This window comes from Eremothecium sinecaudum, chromosome VII, assembly GCF_001548555.1.
Source record: "Eremothecium sinecaudum strain ATCC 58844 chromosome VII, complete sequence".
Lineage (NCBI taxonomy): Eukaryota > Fungi > Ascomycota > Saccharomycetes > Saccharomycetales > Saccharomycetaceae > Eremothecium > Eremothecium sinecaudum.
The window spans coordinates 230,552-252,234 of NC_030898.1; the positions used below are offsets into that span (position 1 = coordinate 230,552).

General features: G+C 41.3%; 8 protein-coding genes across 8 annotated transcripts; 6 read left to right on the forward strand and 2 right to left on the reverse strand.

Annotated features, from left to right (window-relative positions):
- Positions 1–51: 51 nt before the first annotated feature.
- Positions 52–2,946, reverse strand: DBP10 (ATP-dependent RNA helicase DBP10; the record flags this gene model as incomplete). Its single annotated transcript, XM_018133718.1, has 1 exon — positions 52–2,946. The coding sequence occupies one exon, from the start codon at positions 2,944–2,946 to the stop codon at positions 52–54; it is 2,895 nt and encodes a 964-aa protein (XP_017989119.1).
- Positions 2,947–3,298: 352 nt separating this feature from the next.
- SLM3 (tRNA-5-taurinomethyluridine 2-sulfurtransferase) lies at positions 3,299–4,519 on the forward strand (the record flags this gene model as incomplete). Its single annotated transcript, XM_018133717.1, has 1 exon — positions 3,299–4,519. One exon carries the CDS (start codon positions 3,299–3,301, stop codon positions 4,517–4,519), a length of 1,221 nt encoding a protein of 406 aa, XP_017989120.1.
- A 254-nt stretch (positions 4,520–4,773) lies between these two features.
- MET22 (3'(2'),5'-bisphosphate nucleotidase) lies at positions 4,774–5,841 on the forward strand (the record flags this gene model as incomplete). Its single annotated transcript, XM_018133716.1, has 1 exon — positions 4,774–5,841. The coding sequence occupies one exon, from the start codon at positions 4,774–4,776 to the stop codon at positions 5,839–5,841; it is 1,068 nt and encodes a 355-aa protein (XP_017989121.1).
- Positions 5,842–6,302: 461 nt separating this feature from the next.
- On the forward strand, positions 6,303–8,876 carry GPR1 (Gpr1p; the record flags this gene model as incomplete). Its single annotated transcript, XM_018133715.1, has 1 exon — positions 6,303–8,876. The coding sequence occupies one exon, from the start codon at positions 6,303–6,305 to the stop codon at positions 8,874–8,876; it is 2,574 nt and encodes an 857-aa protein (XP_017989122.1).
- A 198-nt stretch (positions 8,877–9,074) lies between these two features.
- INP54 (phosphoinositide 5-phosphatase INP54) lies at positions 9,075–10,544 on the forward strand (the record flags this gene model as incomplete). The annotated part of the gene is made up of 1 exon (XM_018133714.1): positions 9,075–10,544. The coding sequence occupies one exon, from the start codon at positions 9,075–9,077 to the stop codon at positions 10,542–10,544; it is 1,470 nt and encodes a 489-aa protein (XP_017989123.1).
- An 81-nt stretch (positions 10,545–10,625) lies between these two features.
- Positions 10,626–12,458, forward strand: AW171_hschr74141 (HGL212Wp; the record flags this gene model as incomplete). The annotated part of the gene is made up of 1 exon (XM_018133713.1): positions 10,626–12,458. One exon carries the CDS (start codon positions 10,626–10,628, stop codon positions 12,456–12,458), a length of 1,833 nt encoding a protein of 610 aa, XP_017989124.1.
- A 172-nt stretch (positions 12,459–12,630) lies between these two features.
- Positions 12,631–15,162, forward strand: NAT1 (peptide alpha-N-acetyltransferase complex A subunit NAT1; the record flags this gene model as incomplete). Its single annotated transcript, XM_018133712.1, has 1 exon — positions 12,631–15,162. The coding sequence occupies one exon, from the start codon at positions 12,631–12,633 to the stop codon at positions 15,160–15,162; it is 2,532 nt and encodes an 843-aa protein (XP_017989125.1).
- Positions 15,163–15,604: 442 nt separating this feature from the next.
- Positions 15,605–19,981, reverse strand: AW171_hschr74143 (HGL210Cp; the record flags this gene model as incomplete). The annotated part of the gene is made up of 1 exon (XM_018133711.1): positions 15,605–19,981. One exon carries the CDS (start codon positions 19,979–19,981, stop codon positions 15,605–15,607), a length of 4,377 nt encoding a protein of 1,458 aa, XP_017989126.1.
- Between the last annotated feature and the right edge of the window lie 1,702 nt (positions 19,982–21,683).

The following is a 21,683-nucleotide window of genomic DNA, read 5'->3' on the forward strand; positions in this document are numbered from 1 at the left end:
TAAAATGATGATACATGAAATGACTATTGAATGATACTTAAGTTACATACGTTAGAACTTCCTTTTCTTAGCTGGACGGGCATTCTTAGCACGCCTCTTCTCCTTTTGCAATCTCTGTCTTGAAATTTGTTCGGTTGTCTTCAATTCAGGCTTTCTACCAGGTCCGGTGTAGCCCTTGACATCTACATTATTTTCAATTGCCTTTTTGACCTTCACTAATTGAGACTTGTAATCATCTCTATGCTTGTCGGGAAGCTTTGGAGCCTTTATTTGCTTGTGCTTGAACCTACCATTGGACTGCCTGGTACTTGTTGGGTTACCTAATAGATTAGATGGAATACTTGATTCTCTAGCACCAACCTTCAATGGTGCAAGTTTTCTAGCCTTGGACCATTCAGCAAATTTGCCTGATCTATAAGATGCTGGAATACGTTGTCCGGATTCACCGATAATGTACTTTTTGTTGTCACTTCCAGTGGCATTGATGTACTTCTTCCTTTTCTTGTCCCACTTGACGTTTTGCGTCTGCTTATGAACCTGGATTTTGTCATCGTTTCCTAAATCAAAAGTAGCTTGGCCAACATCATTAGTGAAGCCTGTTGTCAATTGCAACTGCTTGTCTTGGATATCGCCAGCAGGTGCGAAGTGCGACATATAAAAGCTTGGATCTTTAAATGTTTTACGTTTCTTGGAAGACTGCTGTTCTAGAATATGGTCTGCATCTTCAAATTGATTCAAGACTTCGGTTGGAACTGAATAGCCTACCTCTTCATCACCGCCCTTCAAAATATCTTCTTCAATAGTGTTCCTTAGCCCTGACATTCTCTCTTTTTCAAGTAGTTCTTGTCTTTCCTTTGCTTTACGTTGAATTGGAGCAATCTGCTTCCTTCTCTTCTTCATGAATATGGCCATTTCATCATCCTGATTCCTTCCAAACTCAAAAACGGTTTCCTTATTCCTTCTGTTTTGCAGTTTAGCAAGGAAGTCCAATTTCTCTTTCTCAAGGTTTCTACCAAAGTATAAGTGCTGTTCTTCCCAACCTGAACGCATAACCTCTTTAGCTCTTTTGATGGATTCCGGCGATGCAGCTACTCTGGTTCTGAAATATAGCTTTTCTGCCTTCAATGAGACACCCTTCAGTGTACGTAGATCGAAGTTGTTATCAAGCATGCTGGTGACCATATCTGAAAAAGAGTCCAACTCAGTACGTGGAGCAGAACCCAAAACCATTCTGTTAACGTAGGATACCTTTGGCTTCGTGAAAGTCGATTCATCTTTACCTTCTGCAATCCATTTCTTTCTCAGTAGTTCACAGTTGCCCTCGTACATAGGTGTCAATAAGATCTTCTTACCTAGGAACAACTCTAAGTCCAACAAATATGCTAGTTCGTTTTCAGAAACAATTGAATAAGCCCAACCTTTGTTACCTGCACGAGCGGTTCTACCAACACGATGGATAAATACTTTAGAAGAGGTAGGCAATGACATGTTAATAACATTTGCCAATAGAGGAATATCCACACCTCTAGCAGCAACATCAGTAACAACCATGATGGGCGTCAATCCACTGCGAAAATTGTATAACTGTTGCCTACGAGCATGTTGATCCAAAGTACCATAAATATAAGAAACCAGGTAACCACATCCAGTTAACAGATTTGTAATGTATTCCACATGATGACGAGTTGGCACAAAGACAATTGTTGATTTCTCACATGGCAAATCTTTGGCAGAGGGTAATCTCCTCTTAGGTTTCTTCTGCTTCGTCTTCTTCTTATCTTTATCGTCATCGCTTTCGTCGTCACTTGCATGACCCTCCCTCTTAAACACAGAAAGTTGCTCCTCCGTAGCCGTTGGAATCTTGATAACGTCTTGGATCAAGTATAACAGGTTTGCTTCACGTTCTTCATTTTTACAACTCAAGAATAACATTTCTAAATTTTCTGGAATCTTGGATTCTGTATCTAGACGAACTAATACAGGGTTAGTCAAACGGGCTTTGGTAAAGTCAACCAAAGTACTTGGCAAAGTGGCGGAGAACAACAATGTTTGCCTGTTGGAAGGCAATGCAGCAAGTAGCTCGTTCAACTGCTCTTGAAAACCCATTTCGAACAATCTATCAGCCTCATCAAACACAGCGTATTCAACACTTTGAAGGTCTAAGTTCATTTCAACCTTCAAGTGCAAAAAACGACCTGGTGTAGCAATGACCACATCTGGATTGCTCATCATCATAGAAAATTGCTCCTCTAATGAATCACCACCTGTAAGAAGAACTGAACGTAGATCAGAACCCTTAGAAAACTCTTTGAAAACCTTATGGGTTTGCATAGCCAATTCTCTTGATGGTGATAAAATCACTGCACGCGCACCGATCTTAGCAGAATGTGCTTTTAACTTTTCAATAATAGGCAGTATAAACGCTGCTGTCTTACCTGAACCAGTACGAGCCATTCCCACAATATCTCTATTCTGCAAAATTAGAGGAATGGTCTTTCTTTGAATAGGCGTAGGCTGGCGGAACCCTTTCTTGGAAATATTATTTAACACAAAGCTCGATAACCCAAAACTACCAAAGGAACCTTTTTTGTACTTGGCAGCAGCTGCTTGCATTGTAGAATTGAAATAGTCATTAATATTGTCATCATCGGATTTCTGATTACCTTCTTCGTCTGATAAATCAAGACTTGGAAAACTGTTAATATCTGGAACTTTCTTTTGAACAGCCTTTTTCTGTTCCTTAGGCTTTACTGTCTTGCCCTTAGAACTGGTATCATCATCATCGTCAGAGAATTCAACTATATCTTGGACATTTTCGTAATCTGAACCTGAGTCTTCATCGTTACTTTCGTCGCTATCACTAGAATTTAAGGCGATGTCATTAGCAATGTTGATATCTTCTTCTTCTGACAGGTCGTCATCCTCCCTTGTTCTCTTGGATACCATAGTGCTAATATAGTCAACAATCCAGTTATACTAAGCAACTCAGAATATGAAAAGACTATGTTTACTTTTCTTTATTGCTTGAAATAGTTGAAAGATGAAGTACATTTATCTTTAAGCTCATCGCGCCCAAAATTTTTCACCGAAAAAGGAACGCGGCTATTCAACAGTAGACATTTAACTCATTACTAGATCGCTATATTTCCAAGAAGCTATTTGCAGGGCACTCGGTTTGCTAGTTTGCGTTGTAACAATTACTGAAACTAGTATTTGCTGCTACCCATGGAGTTAGCAATTCAGTCGGCGTTTTCTTGGTTTTTCTCATTTTTAGAAGGTTACTGACTAAACCCGCTAAATGCTCAAAAGATTTGCAGATATATGCGCAAAACGCTCGGTAGATAGCTACCTTAAGCAATCATTCCCTAGTAAGTTCGATAATGTGGTTGTAGCAATGTCTAGTGGTGTTGATTCTTCCTTATGCGCTGCCCTCTACTCCAGCTTTCCAAATGTACGAGGAATCTACATGCAGAATTGGTCCCAACAGGCTGATGCTCGCTCTAGCGAAGAGAAGGACACTCCTTGCTATGAGCGTGATTGGAAGGACGTCCAGAAAGTCGGTGCTCATCTAAATATACCAGTCGAAAGAACGAATTTTGAAAATGACTACTGGCTAGACGTCTTCGAACCAATGCTAAAACAGTACGAATCGGGTTTCACACCAAATCCAGATGTGAATTGTAACCGCTTTGTGAAGTTTGGAGCGCTGCGCACACTACTGGATAAGAAGTACGGTAAAGATAACTACTGGCTTGTTACCGGCCACTATGCCCGAATCCTATCGCATACAGACACCCTGGAACCACATTTACTGAGAAGCTACTACGCTGCCAAGGACCAGAGCTACTACCTATCTCAGATCGATCCCACATATCTAAGTCGGCTATTAATGCCAATGGGCCACCTGCTTAAAGCAGAAGTCAGACAGTGGGCCTCAGAGCTATCGCTGCCGACTGCCAGCAAACCAGACTCACAGGGAATATGCTTTGTAAATCAACAAGGGCCTTTTAAGAATTTTCTAAAGGAGTACTTACCTGCAAACCCCGGAGATATTATCACCGTTGATGAGCTCACGCATGAGCGCAAAGTCTGGGGAAAGCATGATGGTCTGTGGTCCTACACGATAGGCCAGAAGATCGGGCTATCCATGCCGCAGGGCGATCCAAGGTACAAAGGAGCCTGGTACGTCAGCGACAAAAGTATTAGTAGAAACGAGCTTATTATAGTTAGAGGCCAGAATAACCCAGCGCTGTACAAGAGTGCACTAACAGTCTCGGAGTTCATCCCTCTCGGACACACAGAAGAAGTGAGGGACAGCATGGACGACGCAGTCTCTAAAGGCAACTTGTACATTCAGTTTCGGTCACTCCAGCGTCCCATAAAGGTAACCCGTTACGACTGGCAGCAATCAGTAATTCGTCTGCATCTCGCCGAGGATCAGCGCGCTATAGCTCCCGGTCAGTTCTGCACCGTATACAGCGGCCCAAGGGTTCTCGGCAGCGGCCCCATCTCTCCCTAGCCTGAGCCCTACCACCGCTGCCCGCCGTCACACCACGAGCTAATCGCAATGATCACGTGACGTAGATCTTGGCACACAGTTTTTCTGCTGTGGGCGAAGGGTGGATCCCGTAAATCCGCGGCAGTACCTGGCCAACTACTCTTATAAAAAGCATATATAACCCACATCTATAAGCGCACTGCTAAACCTCCTCCGCTCCGCACTGTTAAACTGCAACTGCTCAACCTACCAACTCTGACCCGCATTCCACCACTATGCCATACCAACGTGAATTGCTGTTCGCTACCGAAGCCGTCCGGAAAGCTTCTCTACTCACCAAAAAAATCCAAAGAGCTATGCTCCGCGACCATGAAAGCCCACTTATAAAGAAAGACCATTCTCCTGTTACACTTGGTGATTATAGCGCGCAAGCTATTATAATTAACGCAATTAAGGTCAATTTCCCACAAGATGAAATTATTGCCGAGGAGGACACTACCGATCTTCGTGACAGCTTTTTAGAAAGAATACTAACTGAGCTAAGGACTGGTGATGATCTGTATAATAAGTTGGGACGTAAAGATATCGAATTCACTAACTCCGACTACCCCCTAACTGACATCAACGATCTTCGTAAGATTATAGACTTAGGGAACAGCAAAGGAGGAGAAAAAGGCAGATTCTGGAGTATTGACCCCATAGACGGAACGAAGGGGTTTGTCAGGGGCCAGCAGTTCGCTGTTTGTTTGGGTCTAATTGTTGATGGTTCTCCCGTATTAGGTGTTATCGGCTGTCCAAACTTGCGCTTCAGTGAGTTCGGCGACAAGGATATCACGGAAGACGACTCAGGTTACATCTTTAAAGCTTTATCTAACTGCGGTACTACCTATTCTCCAACGTTAGCCGACGATTGGCGCACTGCAAAATGTAATGTTGTTACAGATACTTCTAAAATGACGTCGCTGGAGAGCTATGAAAAGTCACACTCTTCTCGCGAAACGCAGCAGCAGATCAAATCAAAGCTGCAAATTACTAGGACGTTTTATCTTGACTCACAGACAAAATACTGCCTACTAGCCGCCGGCGTAGCCGATCTTTATTTACGGCTGCCCAAAAATAACGGGTACCAGGAAAAAATCTGGGACCACGCCCCAGGGTCAGTGATCCTGCATGAAGCTGGGGGCGTCGTTTCGGATGCTTTAAGTGGCGACCAGCTGGACTTCTCGCGGGGCAGATACCTCTACTCCAACGGAATTGTTGCCAGCTGCGGTGGTCCCGCGCTGCACCGCCGTATCGTGGATGTTTCGTCGGACGCGATGAAGTCGCTGACCAGGCCGCAGTGAGGTGCACGGGTGGTCGTCGAGCCTAATGTTCAAAGAGTCGATGCCTTACGGTTTAAATGGAATAATTAACACACTGTGTTGCTGCACAATATTCGATAAATACTTAATATATACAAGAATCATCTAAGTTGTCCCAGACATAGAATATAGGTTTAGTTCCTCGCCCTTTCGAAAAGGTCGTATTCGGAAGGACTTTTGCCACATGAGAGTATTATAAGAAGGAGTTATACTAGCAAGGGTTTTTCTGGAATTAATAAAATATATTGAATTGCAATAGCTTTATTTTGCAGGGAGAAGGAAGAAACTATTCTTCAGGTGATTACTTCAGTAACTTACGAACGGAGTACTAAGAAGAAAGTAGGGGTGCCTGTTGAGTGCTATTGAGAGGTTATTAGAGGTGAGTTGTACTGGCTTTATAAAAATAAAAAAAGAGCGTAAGCGTTAATTAACGAAAATTGGCCATGTTGTTGTTTCCAGGAGTTGAGAAGTCCCTGAGTCTTGTTGTAAATGACAGTTTTTTCCTAAGATTCAACACGACTAGTTTGAATGAGTCCATTGGGCTTCCTGGAATGTTTTCTACATTTTCGAGGCCTCACTTGTTGGTTTTAAGGTCTTTAGCAATTGCTTCTTCTGTGTCTTCTATTATTGCGGGCTTCATTGGTATTCATTTGTTGACGTTTATAGATAGCCGAAGAAAGGTATTTCGTCATCATATGTTGTTGTTTTTGATTTTTTTTGACTTGTTGAAAGCTTTGGTATTATTGGTTTACCCGGTATTGCTACTTATATGGGACAATGTTTATACGAGACCCGGGCTACTTGGTGCAATGGGTTGGCTAACAGCGTATGCAATTGAGGGCGCGGATATTGCAATTGTTATATTTGCTATACATTTTGCACTATTGATATTCAAACCTTCATGGAAATGGGTAAATGAGACAACAGGAAACGTGGAAGGTGGATTTTATGGCTGGAGGCGTTTTATGTATCCATTGGCTGGTGTGCTACCGATGCTTTTAGCAAGTATTGCATTTATCAATTTTGAAGATGTTTACTACTTTTCAAGGCCGTTAAATGTGGTATTAGATAATAACAGTTTTCACTTTCCACTGCAGCCTAGAGTTGGCGGGTATAAACCACTCAGTGTATGGTGTTATTTACCTCCTTATCCTTACTGGTACAAGTTGGTTTTGTCCTGGGGTCCTCGATATGTCATATTTGTCTCCATCTGTGGCATATACATCAGCATCTATATATATGTCTCGCAGAAGAGCAAAAAGCTTAAGAAAGAATTCAGAGAATTTAGGAGAAGAAATTCTGACAGCGGAGAGCATTCATCGGTTGCTCCACTTATTGGGAAAGGCTCTTTTCGTCATAAGTTGCAATACATCAAGCAGAGGCTTCGCCTAAAGTCTTTAATAAAGGATATACGAAATTTCGTACTTATTATTTCAGAGGAGAACGAAGCGGATCGTCACCCAAACTTTAATGGCAAAGGATTGAATTCCTACGATCAAGAGACAAATCCAACTGCGGCCTTCAAGAACACATCGAATCCGCCTGAGAACTATAATTTATGGGCAACATGTCCACCTTCACAGAGGAGTATGTTGGTAAAAAGTCCTCCCCATGAGAACCTTCAGTTAGAAAATCCCAATGCGACGAGACCTGCGTCTGCTGGAACTTCTGTTGCACGGCCATCTCAACTTAGTAGCCCACCAATTTCTGCGAACCCTCCTTCCTCAGACTCTAATCCGCTAGCAAAGTATTTGCAACCAAAATTACCACCAATATCGCAATCTTTGTCGGATCTAGAGGGTTTGCCAGATTTTAGTTTAGCAGAGCCAGACATTTCAGCTTTTCCTCCGTCGTTGGAGGGCCCTGATTTTACCGGTCATCGGGTACATCCTACAGTGATAAATCTAAAAGATGTCGGGAGGGAGTTCCACAGAGAAACATACCAAGAGTTCAAGCTCAGGAGAAGTCAGATCAGGAGACAATTAAAAGCGATATTCATATATCCATGTGCTTATTTACTCCTATGGATCTTTCCTTTCATTGTTGACTGTACACAATATCGCCGTGAGATGCGCGTAGGGCCGCTGGTTTGGCTTGCTTTTGTATCTGCATTTATGCAGCCATTAAACTGCGTGGTTGATGTGCTAGTCCTTAGTTACAGGGAAAGGCCATGGCGTTACTCTTGGTCCTGCATTGAAAGACAAAAGCTTTTGAACAAATATATATTGAAGGGTGAAATAGGTGAAAATATAATTATGGAGCTTGCTTCAAGCAAGGCGGGTAGGCAAGGCTGGTATTACCGCGGAAAGTGGATGAAGTTGGAGTGTTGGAAGCACAAACCAGAACGTTGGAAACAGATTTGTTGGTATATTTTGAGAACCTTCAAAGGCATATTTAAATTCAAATTAGATTACAATGATAATTGCGACGATTGGGCATATTGGAATGACTATTATAGAGGGAAGGAAGGGTGCAATAACACAGAACATTCTACTTCTGAGCAAGGTGCCACTGGTCCTCCCCAAGAACGGGCTGCTGCACAACAGCCCGATTTGACGAATGTTATTAAAGTCCCAATTTGGTGGCGAATCATTCACTTCTCTCCTATGATGAGGGGCATAGACCTTGATGATTTGGACAGAGAGATCAGATTACGAAGCGAAGAAAACAATATTATCGGTCCTAACGTCCAGTTCATGGGTAATTATCAACATAACGACAGTCACGTATCTTCGAGAGATTACTTGCCTATTACATCTGCAAGACTTGAACAAAACAATAGACAACTACCTGGCAACGATTATCTAACTTTGGAACCACCGAAAAGGATTCCTTTAGCAAATGGACAGTCAAATTCTGCATACCTAGATGGTAGATCGTTTGCCTCGAATACAAACGTTAGCGGCTCTGAAGTTTCCCACAGTAATCTCCCTGGGATCGCATATGATTCAGACAACCATTCTGTATCGGATACGGAAAGTCGCAAAATAGACATACTGGACTTCTTGAAAGGTTAACATTGACTTTCTGAAAAGTTGTTAACTATATTCTATCAATAGCATTAGGCGAAATGTAGCAGAGCTTTAAGCTATGAAATATTTAGCATTAACTGCCTTTAAGGTACCATTAATTATCAAGCAATAAAACTCTTTATTTACATTCAATTGTTCTACCGTGTATACTGTTCCAATCACCTTTTACCCTATAAACGCACAATGGTTTTATCTGACGTAGATTTAAACGTCACTAGTCACAGTTTTAGAAAGTCTCTTAGTGACTACAAGAAAGGAGAGTATCCACTTCAAGATAAAAAAAGTCGTATATTTAACGCTAACCAACTCGGATCTAATAGGCTATTTACCTATCTGTCTATTTATCAAATCAACACTAGTCTGATGGGGCATGATTCCTATAGCACGGTTCCTTTAGAGCTAAAACTATTGCTCACTACTATTAATTGCGCGAAGCTGTTCCCAAATACAACTGATGCAAGATATTCGGATAAGGCAAGACAAATCATACAACAGTTAACAACTCGCTCAGATGCTCATGATGTTTTTGTGCTTGCAGTTCAAGAATTTAGTTCTCTTTGGCAGGCAGCTTGTCCTGGTTTAGTGCGTACTTATCTCGACAACCTTGCCCCAATTGTTTTACATTGTTTAAACAAGGATAAAGAATCAGCTTTGGAGCATAAGGTTTCCAGTGATAGTGTAGATGGTCCAGATGCCGAACCGCTACTTTGTATGTCTAGTGTTTCTCCTTCTGCTGGTAGCGGTGGTTTAGCTCAAGTCCCCATAAATGGTAAGCAATTATTCCGCCACGTAACTTCAAGTGCCATTGGGGCAATTGGTATAATGATATTTGCAAGGAACGATATATCGGTTCAAGATTTGCAGTTTTGCAGTGTACGCTGTGGTCTTTTCAATTCCAGCCTAAAGGGTGCTACTGCTGTGCAGATTCTGCTCTCTAAGTTCGAACATACGCACAAGTTTACCTTTATTTCTGCGCATTTCACAGCAAGTGATGGTCATAAGAAACTTCTGCGGCGTATTAATGATGGAAACACGATAATGAAAGCTCTTAAGGCACAGTTTGGTGGTATTTTTGACGGTTATGTCTTTCTTCTGGGAGATCTCAATTTCCGGCTCCACTACAGCCAAGAATCCAACACAAAGTACAATGATAGAGAGGTTACTAAACATCTCTTGGAGGAGCAAGACGAACTAAATTCCATTAGGGCAACTGGAATCCTCTTCCATGACTTCAAGGAGCCTGTGATCACATTCCCGCCCACCTACAAGTATCATCTCGGTTCTGGCGACAAATATGTCTACAACCTTACCAGACAACCTTCATGGTGCGATAGGATACTTTACAAAAGTGCAAATAATAATATAACGGTCCATGAATATAGGTCGATTGACAGAACTCCCCATTTGGAATTCACTGACCACCAAGCCGTTACGATGAGCGTCAGTACACCATTACTATATCAAGCATCACCTTTTTCTTTACAAAAAAACAATATTACAGAAAGACTTCATATCGGACATATTGCGGACAGGTTCATATATGTTACATGGTATATTCATGAAATATACGGGGTGCTTGGAGATATTTTGACTATTTTGTTACTAGTAGTCGTGGTAACTGGAATTATATGGTGCGTACATAATGATTGGTGATATTTAGACATTTGGGAATGAAAAACTATTAACCAGGTTCATGAGATGACCTATATGACCTACTTAAAGAATAAATTGTGAATGTTAGGGAAGTTCAATCGTCGAAGTATTAATAATTTTAGACGTTTTAATCATAAAGTAATAAATATGGAAGGAATTTCTAGTGTATATGACTCGAAGAAAAGAAGAAGCACTGAAAGCCCGACCGAAAGCAGTGCCAGCGAAATCTCGTCTAACAGTGATGTCAAGGAAGTCAAAATCACGAAACGTCTCAGAAAAAAGAATTTAGGTTCTGGAGAATTGCGTGATAGTGTTGGTTTCAAATTAAAAATGCAAGACTCAGGCACAGCGAGTCACAGGCAGGTGGATCCAGAGTACGATGTTGAAATAAAAGGTAATCTGAGGATAGTTCTGCCGTATTATTTTACTTATAAAACCTTCTGCAAGTTGAGATGGAGAGATAGGAAACTATTGGATGTCTTTGTTGACGAATTTCGTGACAGGGATCCGAGTTATTATAAGAAAGTCATTTCCAGTGGTGGTGTATTGCTGAATGGCAATCCTTCGACTTTGGATACAGTGGTACGTAACGGTGATCTCATCACCCATAAGCTACACAGGCACGAGCCAGCAGTGTCTGCAAAACCAATTAAAACCGTTTATGAGGACGAAAACATTTTGGTAATAGACAAACCGAGCGGAGTCCCAGTCCATCCAACAGGGCGTTATCGGTTCAATACCATCACTAAAATTCTCCAGAGACAATTGGGTTACGTTGTTCATCCTTGTAATAGACTTGATAGACTGACAAGTGGTTTGATGTTTTTGGCTAAAACTCCGAGGGGGGCTGACGCGATGGCAGACCAGATGAAGGCTCGAGAGGTGAGAAAAGAGTATGTTGCACGTGTGGTTGGCGAGTTCCCCGTGCACGAAATTACCGTCGATAAGCCACTAAAGATTGTTGAGCCTAAACTGGGGCTCAATGCTACCTGTGAACCTGAAGAAGAAGGTGCGAAGGAAGCTAAGACACGTTTCCAGCGCATCAGCTATGATGGTGAAACAAGTATTGTAAAGTGCCAACCTTACACCGGCAGAACGCACCAAATTCGTGTGCATCTGCAGCATTTGGGGTTTCCAATAGCAAACGACCCGATATATTCGAACCCGCAAGTATGGGGCCCCACCTTGGGTAAAGGTTGCGTGGCTGACTATGATCAAGTCGTGTCACGTCTGAATATGGTAGGAAAGACAAAATCTGCAGAGAGCTGGTACTACCCAAACTCCGAAGGAGAGGTCTTAATGGGCGCCAAGTGCCCAAGCTGTGAAGGAGAACTCTATACAAATCCAGGCCCTAACGATCTCGATCTGTGGCTACATGCATACCGCTACGAATCAACTGAGTTCGATAAGGAAGGCGCCAAAAAGTGGAGCTATTGCACCGAGTTTCCAGACTGGGCCATTGAATCCCATAAGAAATATATGGAAATGGCCATTGCTGAAGCGAAAAAGTGCACCCCCGTAAAATCCGCCTTTAGCGTTGGTGCAGTTCTAGTGAATGGTCTAGAAGTCCTCTCTACTGGTTACTCAAGAGAGTTACCAGGAAACACACACGCTGAACAAAATGCACTGGAGAAATATTTCAACCGCACAAAAGAAAGCCAAGTCCCTCCAGGAACTATATTATACACAACTATGGAGCCATGTAGCCATAGACTGAGCGGCAATGAACCATGTGTTCAGAGAATTATCGACCAGCAACGCAATATTGCTACTGTTTTTGTTGGTCTTATGGAACCAGACAACTTCGTTAAACACAACAAAAGTAAAGTACTTCTGGCGAAACACGACATAGAATACGTACGAATCCCGGGCTATGAAGATGAGTGCAGCAGAGTGGCCTTAGAAGGCTTATGATTCATTCACACAATGTATTAATGTTACGGATTTGGTTCGGTGTACCCTAAGTAACTTTATACGGTAAATAGACGTCGAATTTTTTCTTTTAAAGCATTCAGTGTTACGTTAAGTACCATCACCAGGTCATTTAAGACAACGTATAAACGGACCCTCGCCCAATTGAGTTGTGATGTCGAGAAGGAAACCTGTTGCGAGTGCAAAAGGTGCTATCCCACTATCTTCTAGGTCTAAAGATGACAATAATAACTTTGAGGCTTTAAAACTGTACGAGAATAAAAGTTACAAGAAATCATTGAAGATCTTAGACGCTATTTTGAAGAAAAATCCATCTCATGTAGATTCATTGGCTTTAAAAGGTTTGAATTTGGTATTCCTTGGTCAAAAGGAAGATGCTGAAACGTATATCAAAAAGGCGTTATCAAAAATCCAAGGAACAACGGCTTCTCCAATTTGCTGTCATGTGCTTGGGATTTATTTTAGACAGGTAAGAGAGTATGCTAAGTCCATTCACTGGTTTGAAGCTTCTATTGAAAATGGCTCTACCAACAAGCAATTGTACCGTGATATATCTAGTTTGCAGTCCCAAGTGCGCGACTATCCAAACCTTCTAATCTCTAGAAAGCTATATTGGGAAAGCTTTATGGGCTATCGTGCAAACTGGACTGCTTTGGCAGTTGCATATGATCTGAATGGTCAGTTTCAAGAAGGTGTTAAACTTCTCACACAATTCGAGGAACTTGCCAAGGGAAAATTGACTGACGCGGAAGCCTATGAACATAATGAATGCTTGATGTACAAGAACGATTTGATGTATAAAGCTGCAGGGGATTCAAAAGAAAAATTGAATACCGTTTTACAAAATTTAGATGAAATTGAATCTGAAGTATTCGATAAATATGCATTGTTGGAGAGAAGAGCTGCGGTTTACATGAAGCTTGGAATGAATAACGATGCATCCAAAGTCTACAGAATGCTTATCAAAAGAAATCCAGACAACTTCCAGTACTACAGAATGTTGGAGATTGCGCTGGGTGTTCAAGGAAATACTGCAATTAGAAAGGCCTTGTATAAAAAATTAGCCACCTACTACCCAAGAGCAGATCCACCTCAGTACCTTCCTTTGACTTTTGTGAAAATATCTGAGGAACTTGAACCAATATTCGAAAAATATGTTGTTTCGCAATTAGGACGTGGGGTACCAGCAGCCTTTTGTAATGTGAAGCCTTTATACAAAACACGTGGTGATGAATTTGTTGAAATGGCTGAGAAGGTCGTCCTGAAGTATTATGGAACTTTAGATCCTAAAGCTTCACCCATTCCTTATGTTTGGACAACGTACTATTTGGCTCAACATTATCTATATGTGAAGAATTTCATGAAGGCAAAGCAATTCGTTGAAACGGCCATCGAACACACTCCAACTCTGGTTGAGCTTTACATATTGAAGGGACGTATACTGAAACACTTGGGATTGTTAGAAGAAGCTGCTTTGATTGTTGAAGACGGTAGAAAACTGGATTTACAGGATAGATTTGTCAATGTTAAGGCTGCTAAGTACTTTTTCAGAGCTAATATGATCGATAAGGGCGTTGAAGTGGCATCTTTGTTCACCAAAAATGAAAAAGACTACAATGGTGTTAAAGATCTTCACTTAATGGAGGCCTCTTGGTTTATTTTTGGACAAGCTGAAGCTTACTATCGGTTGTATATTGAGAATAAGAAGAAACTGGATGAACTTAAATCACGCCCTCCAACTACGGATGGGACTGAAGATGAAACTGATGAATCAGAATTGAAAGAGTTAGAGTACCAAATCAAGAAGTGTAAAGGTTTGGCTTTGAAGAGATTCCAAGCCATCTCTAAGATTTACAAACAGTTCGAAGAAGATAAAATGGATTTCCACTCATATTGCATGAGAAAAGGAACTCCAAGAGCATACATGGAAATGTTGGCTTGGGGAGATAAAATTTACACGAAACCAATGTTTGTGAGAGCTCTATATGGTGCAGCGAAGCTATATTTTTCAATGCATGACGATTTGGAAGCAAAACAAAGTGCTTCAGAGGTAGACACAGCTAACATTAAAAAGAGCAATAAAAAGGCAAAGAAACTCGCTGCTGCATTTAATAAAAGAAAGGAGACTGAAAAGCAACAGGTCATAGCATATGCTGATGATGAAGATGTTTTTGGTGAAACACTAATGTCAAGCAAGACTCCTCTAGACGATTTCAACACGTCATTCTATTCTCTTTACAGAGGTCAAATGACGGATAATGAATGTGACCACTGGCTGGATTTCCAATATCATTTAAGAACTGGGAAGCTAGCTTTGTGTTTTAAGGCATTGTCAAAGTATGCTTCCTTACATGGTGAAAAGTCTGGTATGGTCGGTGCCATGATCTTAATTCTATTAGATGTTACTAGAGAAGATACCAAATATGAAGAAATTGCCAAAAAGGTTGCCGTGAAAGGTATTCAAACCAAATTCAATAACGTTCCTATTGATAAAGTTATAGATGAAAATTTTGATTGGATGCAATTCTTCAAAGATGAATTTAACTATGATCTGGATGCATTGTTAGCATTACATGGTAGTAATTTAACAATACTTTCTAAGTCCTCTGTGAAGGAATTAATTATGGAAAATCTGGCGGGTATGGAGCCATGTGAGCAAAACTATATTTTAAAATATGAGTTATAGTGTACAAAAGCAGTTATGCGTACATACTTGGTAACCATACTTAAGCTACTTCTATATCTAATGAAGCAAGTGATCAAAACGTGTTCACTGTACTATATCATAGAAAGCTTTTTTTATACCCACTGGCACTATCTGAAGCCGATAAATACAACGAAATGGGTATCAGAGGAAATCTCAGTAACTGACTGAAAACAGGGTCAAAGAATAATAAATTAGTTAAACTAATTCGCAATTACTTATAATGATTGTTTAATAGAATGTTGACCCGAGTTCAATGAGTAAAGCATTTCGAAATGTATAATAAATATCATAAAAATTGAAACTGTTTAACACATTAACATAACTTTACCGAATTGTTACGTAAACGTGAACAATGCAGTTCGCGCCATACATCTATCAAATATGTGTATATATAATCCAAACTGGAAAAAAAAAGTTATTATTAATTTGTTACTTTCGATTTCCGGTTTGAAAAGGGCATCCGAATCTTAGTATGGATGCGTTTGATATGGAACAGCCAGTAAAATGTCAACATTGCAACAACGTTGAAGATGGCGTAACCCCAAAGAAGACCGAAATTTCTCCAGACTTGATTGTAGTTGGCTCCAATAGTAGTTAAAAATTCGTCACCAGTTTTGTAAATACAATAACCACAGTTGCTAGTCTCATCAGGATTAGTAATGTAACCGGAGCTATTCTCAACAAACGAAGACATATATTGTCCACACGTCATACCTGATGGAGGGTTCAAAAAGGATAATTCTTCAGGTTTGCAAACCACTTCTCTACCATGTAAAGTCAATCCCAAGAAAGTTTGCACGAAGTAAGTGTAGGGACTTGCATAGTACATGAACTTCCAGAACTTTGGCATCAAATTCATTGGTTGGGTAACACCACAGAAAGACAACAAAAAGGAGAGAATTAGACCAAGAATGACGTTTGCAGTTTCAAGATTTGGGGCAAGATATAGAACACACAAACCTAGACCAACGACATAAAATTGGAAAAGCACAGCAAAGTTTAGGTAGAAAATACCTTGATTGTACGAGCTAGCACCGGATCTCAATGGCAAAAATCCACATAAGAAGAACAAAGTTGCGAAAAACAATTGGTATGGAAGTTCAACTAGGAACTCAGTAATTAGCACTAGTGACCAATGGAACATGTTTGATTTTGATTCACGCACATTGTATAACTCTTTACCGTGGTGGGCACGTTCTTGGATTTGGTTCATAGAAGGTGCAGATATAATAATAGTCATAAAGATTGCAAACATCATATTCTGTAAACCTTTAAACGATGAAGCAATGTCGAAGAAACTAAACCCGACAAATAGACCACCGACAATAAACAACATTTGTTTTGCCATCAAATAATTGAGATCCCTATAAAATATAGTACCAGTTCTCATCAAAGTGTACCGGAACTGGTATAGATAACTCGTACTGAACTTCGAAGTAAGAGAATTATCAATAACAGGTGATGAGGGCCTTGAAGATAAGCAGAGCTTGTCAAGTTCCTCAGTCCTAGCAACAAATTCTGGCGAATTTCTCCAAATATCACCCCAGTCCTCCTTCACAGATGCAGTTGCTCCTGCTCCAATGGCTTCCAAAATATATTCTGCTGGATTTTCAGAAGGTGAGCACTTACGGGCTCCGTTACGCTCGAAATATTGGACAATGGTTGAAGAGTGCTCACCAATATCACCAAAATAAGTGGTTTCGCCCCCCTTCTTCAGTAATAATAATCTATCAAATTGTTCAAATAGTGTTGCAGAAGGTTGGTGAATTGTACACAAAATGGCTTGACCAGTAGCTGCAAGTTTTTTCAACAAAGAAACAACCGCCCAAGCAGATTGAGAGTCCAGACCTGAAGTTGGTTCGTCAAGGAACAACAGCAAAGAAGGTTTTGCAGCCAACTCAACGGCTATCGAAAGCTTCTTCCTTTGTTCAACATTCAAACCACAACCAACTTTACCTACAAGTGCATCTGCAAAATCAGACATACCGAAGACATCAATAATCTTTTCAACGTACTCCATCTTCTCCTGTTCTGGTACCGATTGAGGTCTTCTCAATCTTGCAGAAAACTGTAGCGATTCCCTCACTGTCAATTCCGGAGTATGGACATCTTGTTGCTGAACATAACCAGTTTTACGCTCAAAACTAGCATCTATAGGCAAACCATTAACCAGCATGTCACCAGTAATAATACCAACATTTCTCTGCGCTAATGTGTTTAATAATGTAGTCTTACCTGCACCGGATTCTCCCATTAAAGCAGTTAAAGTTCCAGGTGCGCAGAATCCAGAAACATTATTCAACAGCTTCCGCATTCCAGTCTTAGTTGGAACGGTGTAAGAAACATCCTTCCACATAAATATATCCCCATTGGTGAGTCCTTCAAACATGCTGGAAGGATCAGCACTTGCATCACTAGATATTAACATCTTTGACTCTGACAAATTACCTGGAATTTTGTCCTCGGGGTCAGCTTTTAATTGTGCCCGGCGCTTCAAAGTACCTTTCTTGAAAACTAAGGTCTCGCCCATTCCCTTCACTGGTTGCTTCAATTCTGTTGCAACGCACTTGATAACCATAAAACCAATCCAAAACAAAACAAGAATACCAAAGTTACGCCATTGGTGACTATAGGTGTAACCATAGTTGACCTTCAAGTAATCGTCACCTAAAACACTATCCATACCTGGTTTGGAACCCAAAAATGCACACACACGGTTATCTGCTGATACATTTTCGTATCCGGGACCTTGTGGAATAAAGTTTTGATCACACTTCATATAACGGTTATGGAATTCAGTGTTAAGCAGCGCCTCGAACGCATATTTAATTGGAAGCACATAGGAAATCCACTTGAACCAAGGGTGCATGGAGGGCTCTTGAATCATATAAGTAGAATACATTGAAATACCCAACATAATAACACCTGCAGCTGCATTAGCTTGTGAAAGGGTATCGCACATAGCCGCAAGAGATTCAAACATTGTAATGACACTCTCTGATGCTATAACCATAAATAGTAACACCATGAAGAACCTTCCTGCTTCTGGTGTTAGACCGGATAGGAAATATAAGAGAATGAGGAAAATAATTAACCCAATAAATCTAAAAGTAAATGCAGCAATATTTGAAGCGAGAGCTTCCGCACCTGGATGGTATAACATGTAATTCTTATGTTTTTGCAAAATTGGTCTATGAGAGAAATTCAAACTTGCAAGACCCATTAAAGAATAGTATAAGACAGAGAAATACAACACACCACCTCTAGAAAACGCACCAATGGTATCAGCAGATGACTGGAAAAATAACGTACCCGTAATTATGGCTTGCAGGGAAGCCGCCACGATGTTCGTTACAGTATAGGCCTTATCTCCATATATACGCTGGAATCCTCTGACGGTACACAACCGCACCTGTTCTGCAAACGATAAAGTGTACGAGCTCTTCTTTCTAGAAAACTTTGATTTCTTCTGCAATTTGGACCGTTTTAGCTGTTCTCTTGTCTGTTCACTATTATAAAGTGCCTTATATTCCTCTGTGTCGCTCTTCAATCGCTGGTATTCTGGTGAACTTCTCCAACGTTCCTCAAATTCTGCTGCAGTACGTGGAACAAGGTCCTCGTAGCCTTCAAGAACTTCATGGTACCCATTAGGATCTGTCACACTGGTCAGGAATTCTGTAGTTGATTGACGAGATGGACAAACATAACCTAGACGCTGAAAGTATTCCTTAGCACTTAAGACGTCACCAAAGTAAATTTGACGACCCTCGTAAAGAACTGTAACCTTGTCAAAAAGCTGATAAATACGTTCACTTGCTTGATAAAGTGTCACCAGACTGGAAGACTTAAGTATATTGGTCAATGTTCTAATTGCGTGAGCATATTCAAGAGCAGTGGAAGCATCTAATCCTCTAGTGGCATTGTCCCAACAGTATACAGAAGCATCAGCGGCAAGTGCTTCTGCAATAGACACTCTCTTCCTTTCACCACCGGACACACCTCTAACAAAATCATCTCCCACTTTGGTATCATAAGTATGTTTTAGCCCAAAAACCGTTGCGTACAAGTCACGCATCATTGTAATATACTCCTTCCTGGACATCCCATTCACACGGACGTTGGGAGTCTTACATGCCAATGCAAAATCCAAGGTCTGGCGCACAGTTAGATGCGGGAAATGCACATCCTGCTCTCCGTTGTATATAACATCTGCCTTGAAGTTCTTTAGCACTTCCTTCTGCGATATTCCGTCGTAGGATATGACACCATTGACGCTGGTGAACTGTTCTATATCGCCTGCCGCAGCCCGAAGAAGGGAGGAGCATCCGCTCCCGGGACGACCCAGGACCAGAACCATCTCTCCCGGGCGCACCAGCATATCAATGTTGACTAGAATGTTGCGAATGTGCTTTGGCGCACGCAGTTTACGCCCAACCGTTAGAGGTAGCGCAAGTATATCTCCAAAATTACTACCATCGGTACACGATGTATCAATCCCATTAACAGTAACATTTTCCATTATTACACCCATTTGACGTGTATAGATATTCTGATTCTCATAATCCCTAACCAATGCAGCCATTATGGCATGCATATCAAAATCATTTTCATCAATCTCCAAGGGGCCATTACGTGTTGTATGTTGAGATAATGTACGAGCCAAAGACTCCGCCTTCTGTAGCATGGTCCTGGCATCTAGGCCTGCTGGAAAGTCAATTAGGCTTGCCGGAGATTCAGCATCCGCTTGGTCATCTGAATAAGACATACTATTAGTCTTCTCCTCGTCCTCTTGTTTCATTGTAATTATTACAAATACTTTCTTGTTTAAAAAAATCAATTAAATATCATTCTGAAAACCAGTATTGAGCTTCGTGTTTTTAAATACCGTATTCTCGTTCATTAGGTACGCTTTTCATTGTAGCTTATTAACTAAATGATGACTAAGTGAAAAACTACCGACCCGTGCAAAACGCAAACATGGAATCCGATCCAGGTACTTTTTGATAAAACAGCCGGCCCGATCACGTGTGATGACTTAATCCAGGGTCCTAAACGAAGAAAAACAAACATTGGCCCTGCTTGCGTTTATACGAAATGACTAGAAAAAGCAATGAAAACGGTTCTCGCAGGAACGTTGTCGTTCATCTACGTGTTTAGGGTGTCGATGGGCACCTGGCACTCGCGGAGCGCTAGAAGGGCTGACGGGGGTTCGTCTGCGCAACAATAAGTGTTTAGATCTGCAATTGGATGAATACAGCTCAGACAGTTAAGCAGGAGAATTAAATTCTGGGCGCCGTGTGGCTGAACGTGGGGCCTGAGTCAGCGGTTAGTGGGTTACGAGATAAGAGTTCAAGATTGTTGGAAGATTTTGCCGGAGACTTAACTTCGCGACATGCGAGCCTGTCGTATGGCTAGCTATACGATTGAGTAGCAGCGTCGTACCGTAGAGTTCGCCTGGGAATTGGGCGTTTAGCTCATTTAGAGGCGCCGCTGTGGGGCTGTTGTGTTTATAGAGTCTGTCCCATGCTTCGATTACAATAATTGGGGATGGCTATGCTGAGTGTTTCGACGTTGAAAGCAAACATTTTTGCTAGCTAGGTTCCTTGTGATAAATCATCGTAACCGCGACGACAGTAGGTGCTCTTCTTTTTATTTTGCTGTGAATGTCTATAGAAACATGTGAAGCTTCCGGCGGTAATTTATAAGAAAAGTTGACGTGGGATCGTCCTTTTATAGTGGTTCTGTGCCGTTCATATAAGAGCTGTTAAGCGGTTATCTTCCTTTGTGTGAATTCTCTTGATGTCTGAAGCCCATTGTGCTGTTGGAGCGCGTGACCTGGTAGCCCTATTCCTGTCTCGTGCTCCAGCGTTGCTAGTTTGTTTTTTTTCAGACACCGTGGCAACGTATTGTCAGCATTCTTGGCCCTACTGACGTTTATTGGTGCATTAGGGCCAAGGTCAAAATACATAGGTTAGATCAGACGTAAACATTCTGCAGATTAGTAATCATACTTTTGATTTACGATAACCACTGGGTAAGTGATCCTCAATTTCTGTTCTACAGCGTTCCGTTGTTTTCCGCTTTTCTAGGAAAATCCATAAATAAATTTGAGATGGCACATGCCACCATAAACGAGGTATCATGAAACATGTCACAACATAGACTAGTACTTGCACTACAAGCAACAGCATCCATATTTCCAACCATTGGCTATACAGTAAGTGTACTCGGTTGGCCCAGGACTCGGTCGAACAAGATATAGACTGTCTGCTTATGTAATATAATGTGACGTTGGTGGAGACGAGGTGGATCTCTGGCAGCTTCACGAGCCTAATAAACATTCAATTGGCACCTGTAAGATAGCACGCCTCGGGGTGCCGGCCGCGCCCACCATTGGCTTCCACCTGTAACTTTAACGGCTCATGTGCTCTTGGCAACGGCGGTCACGTGATTTATACCTATACACGATGCGTTGAGTCGGAGTTCATTTCCCAGACTTG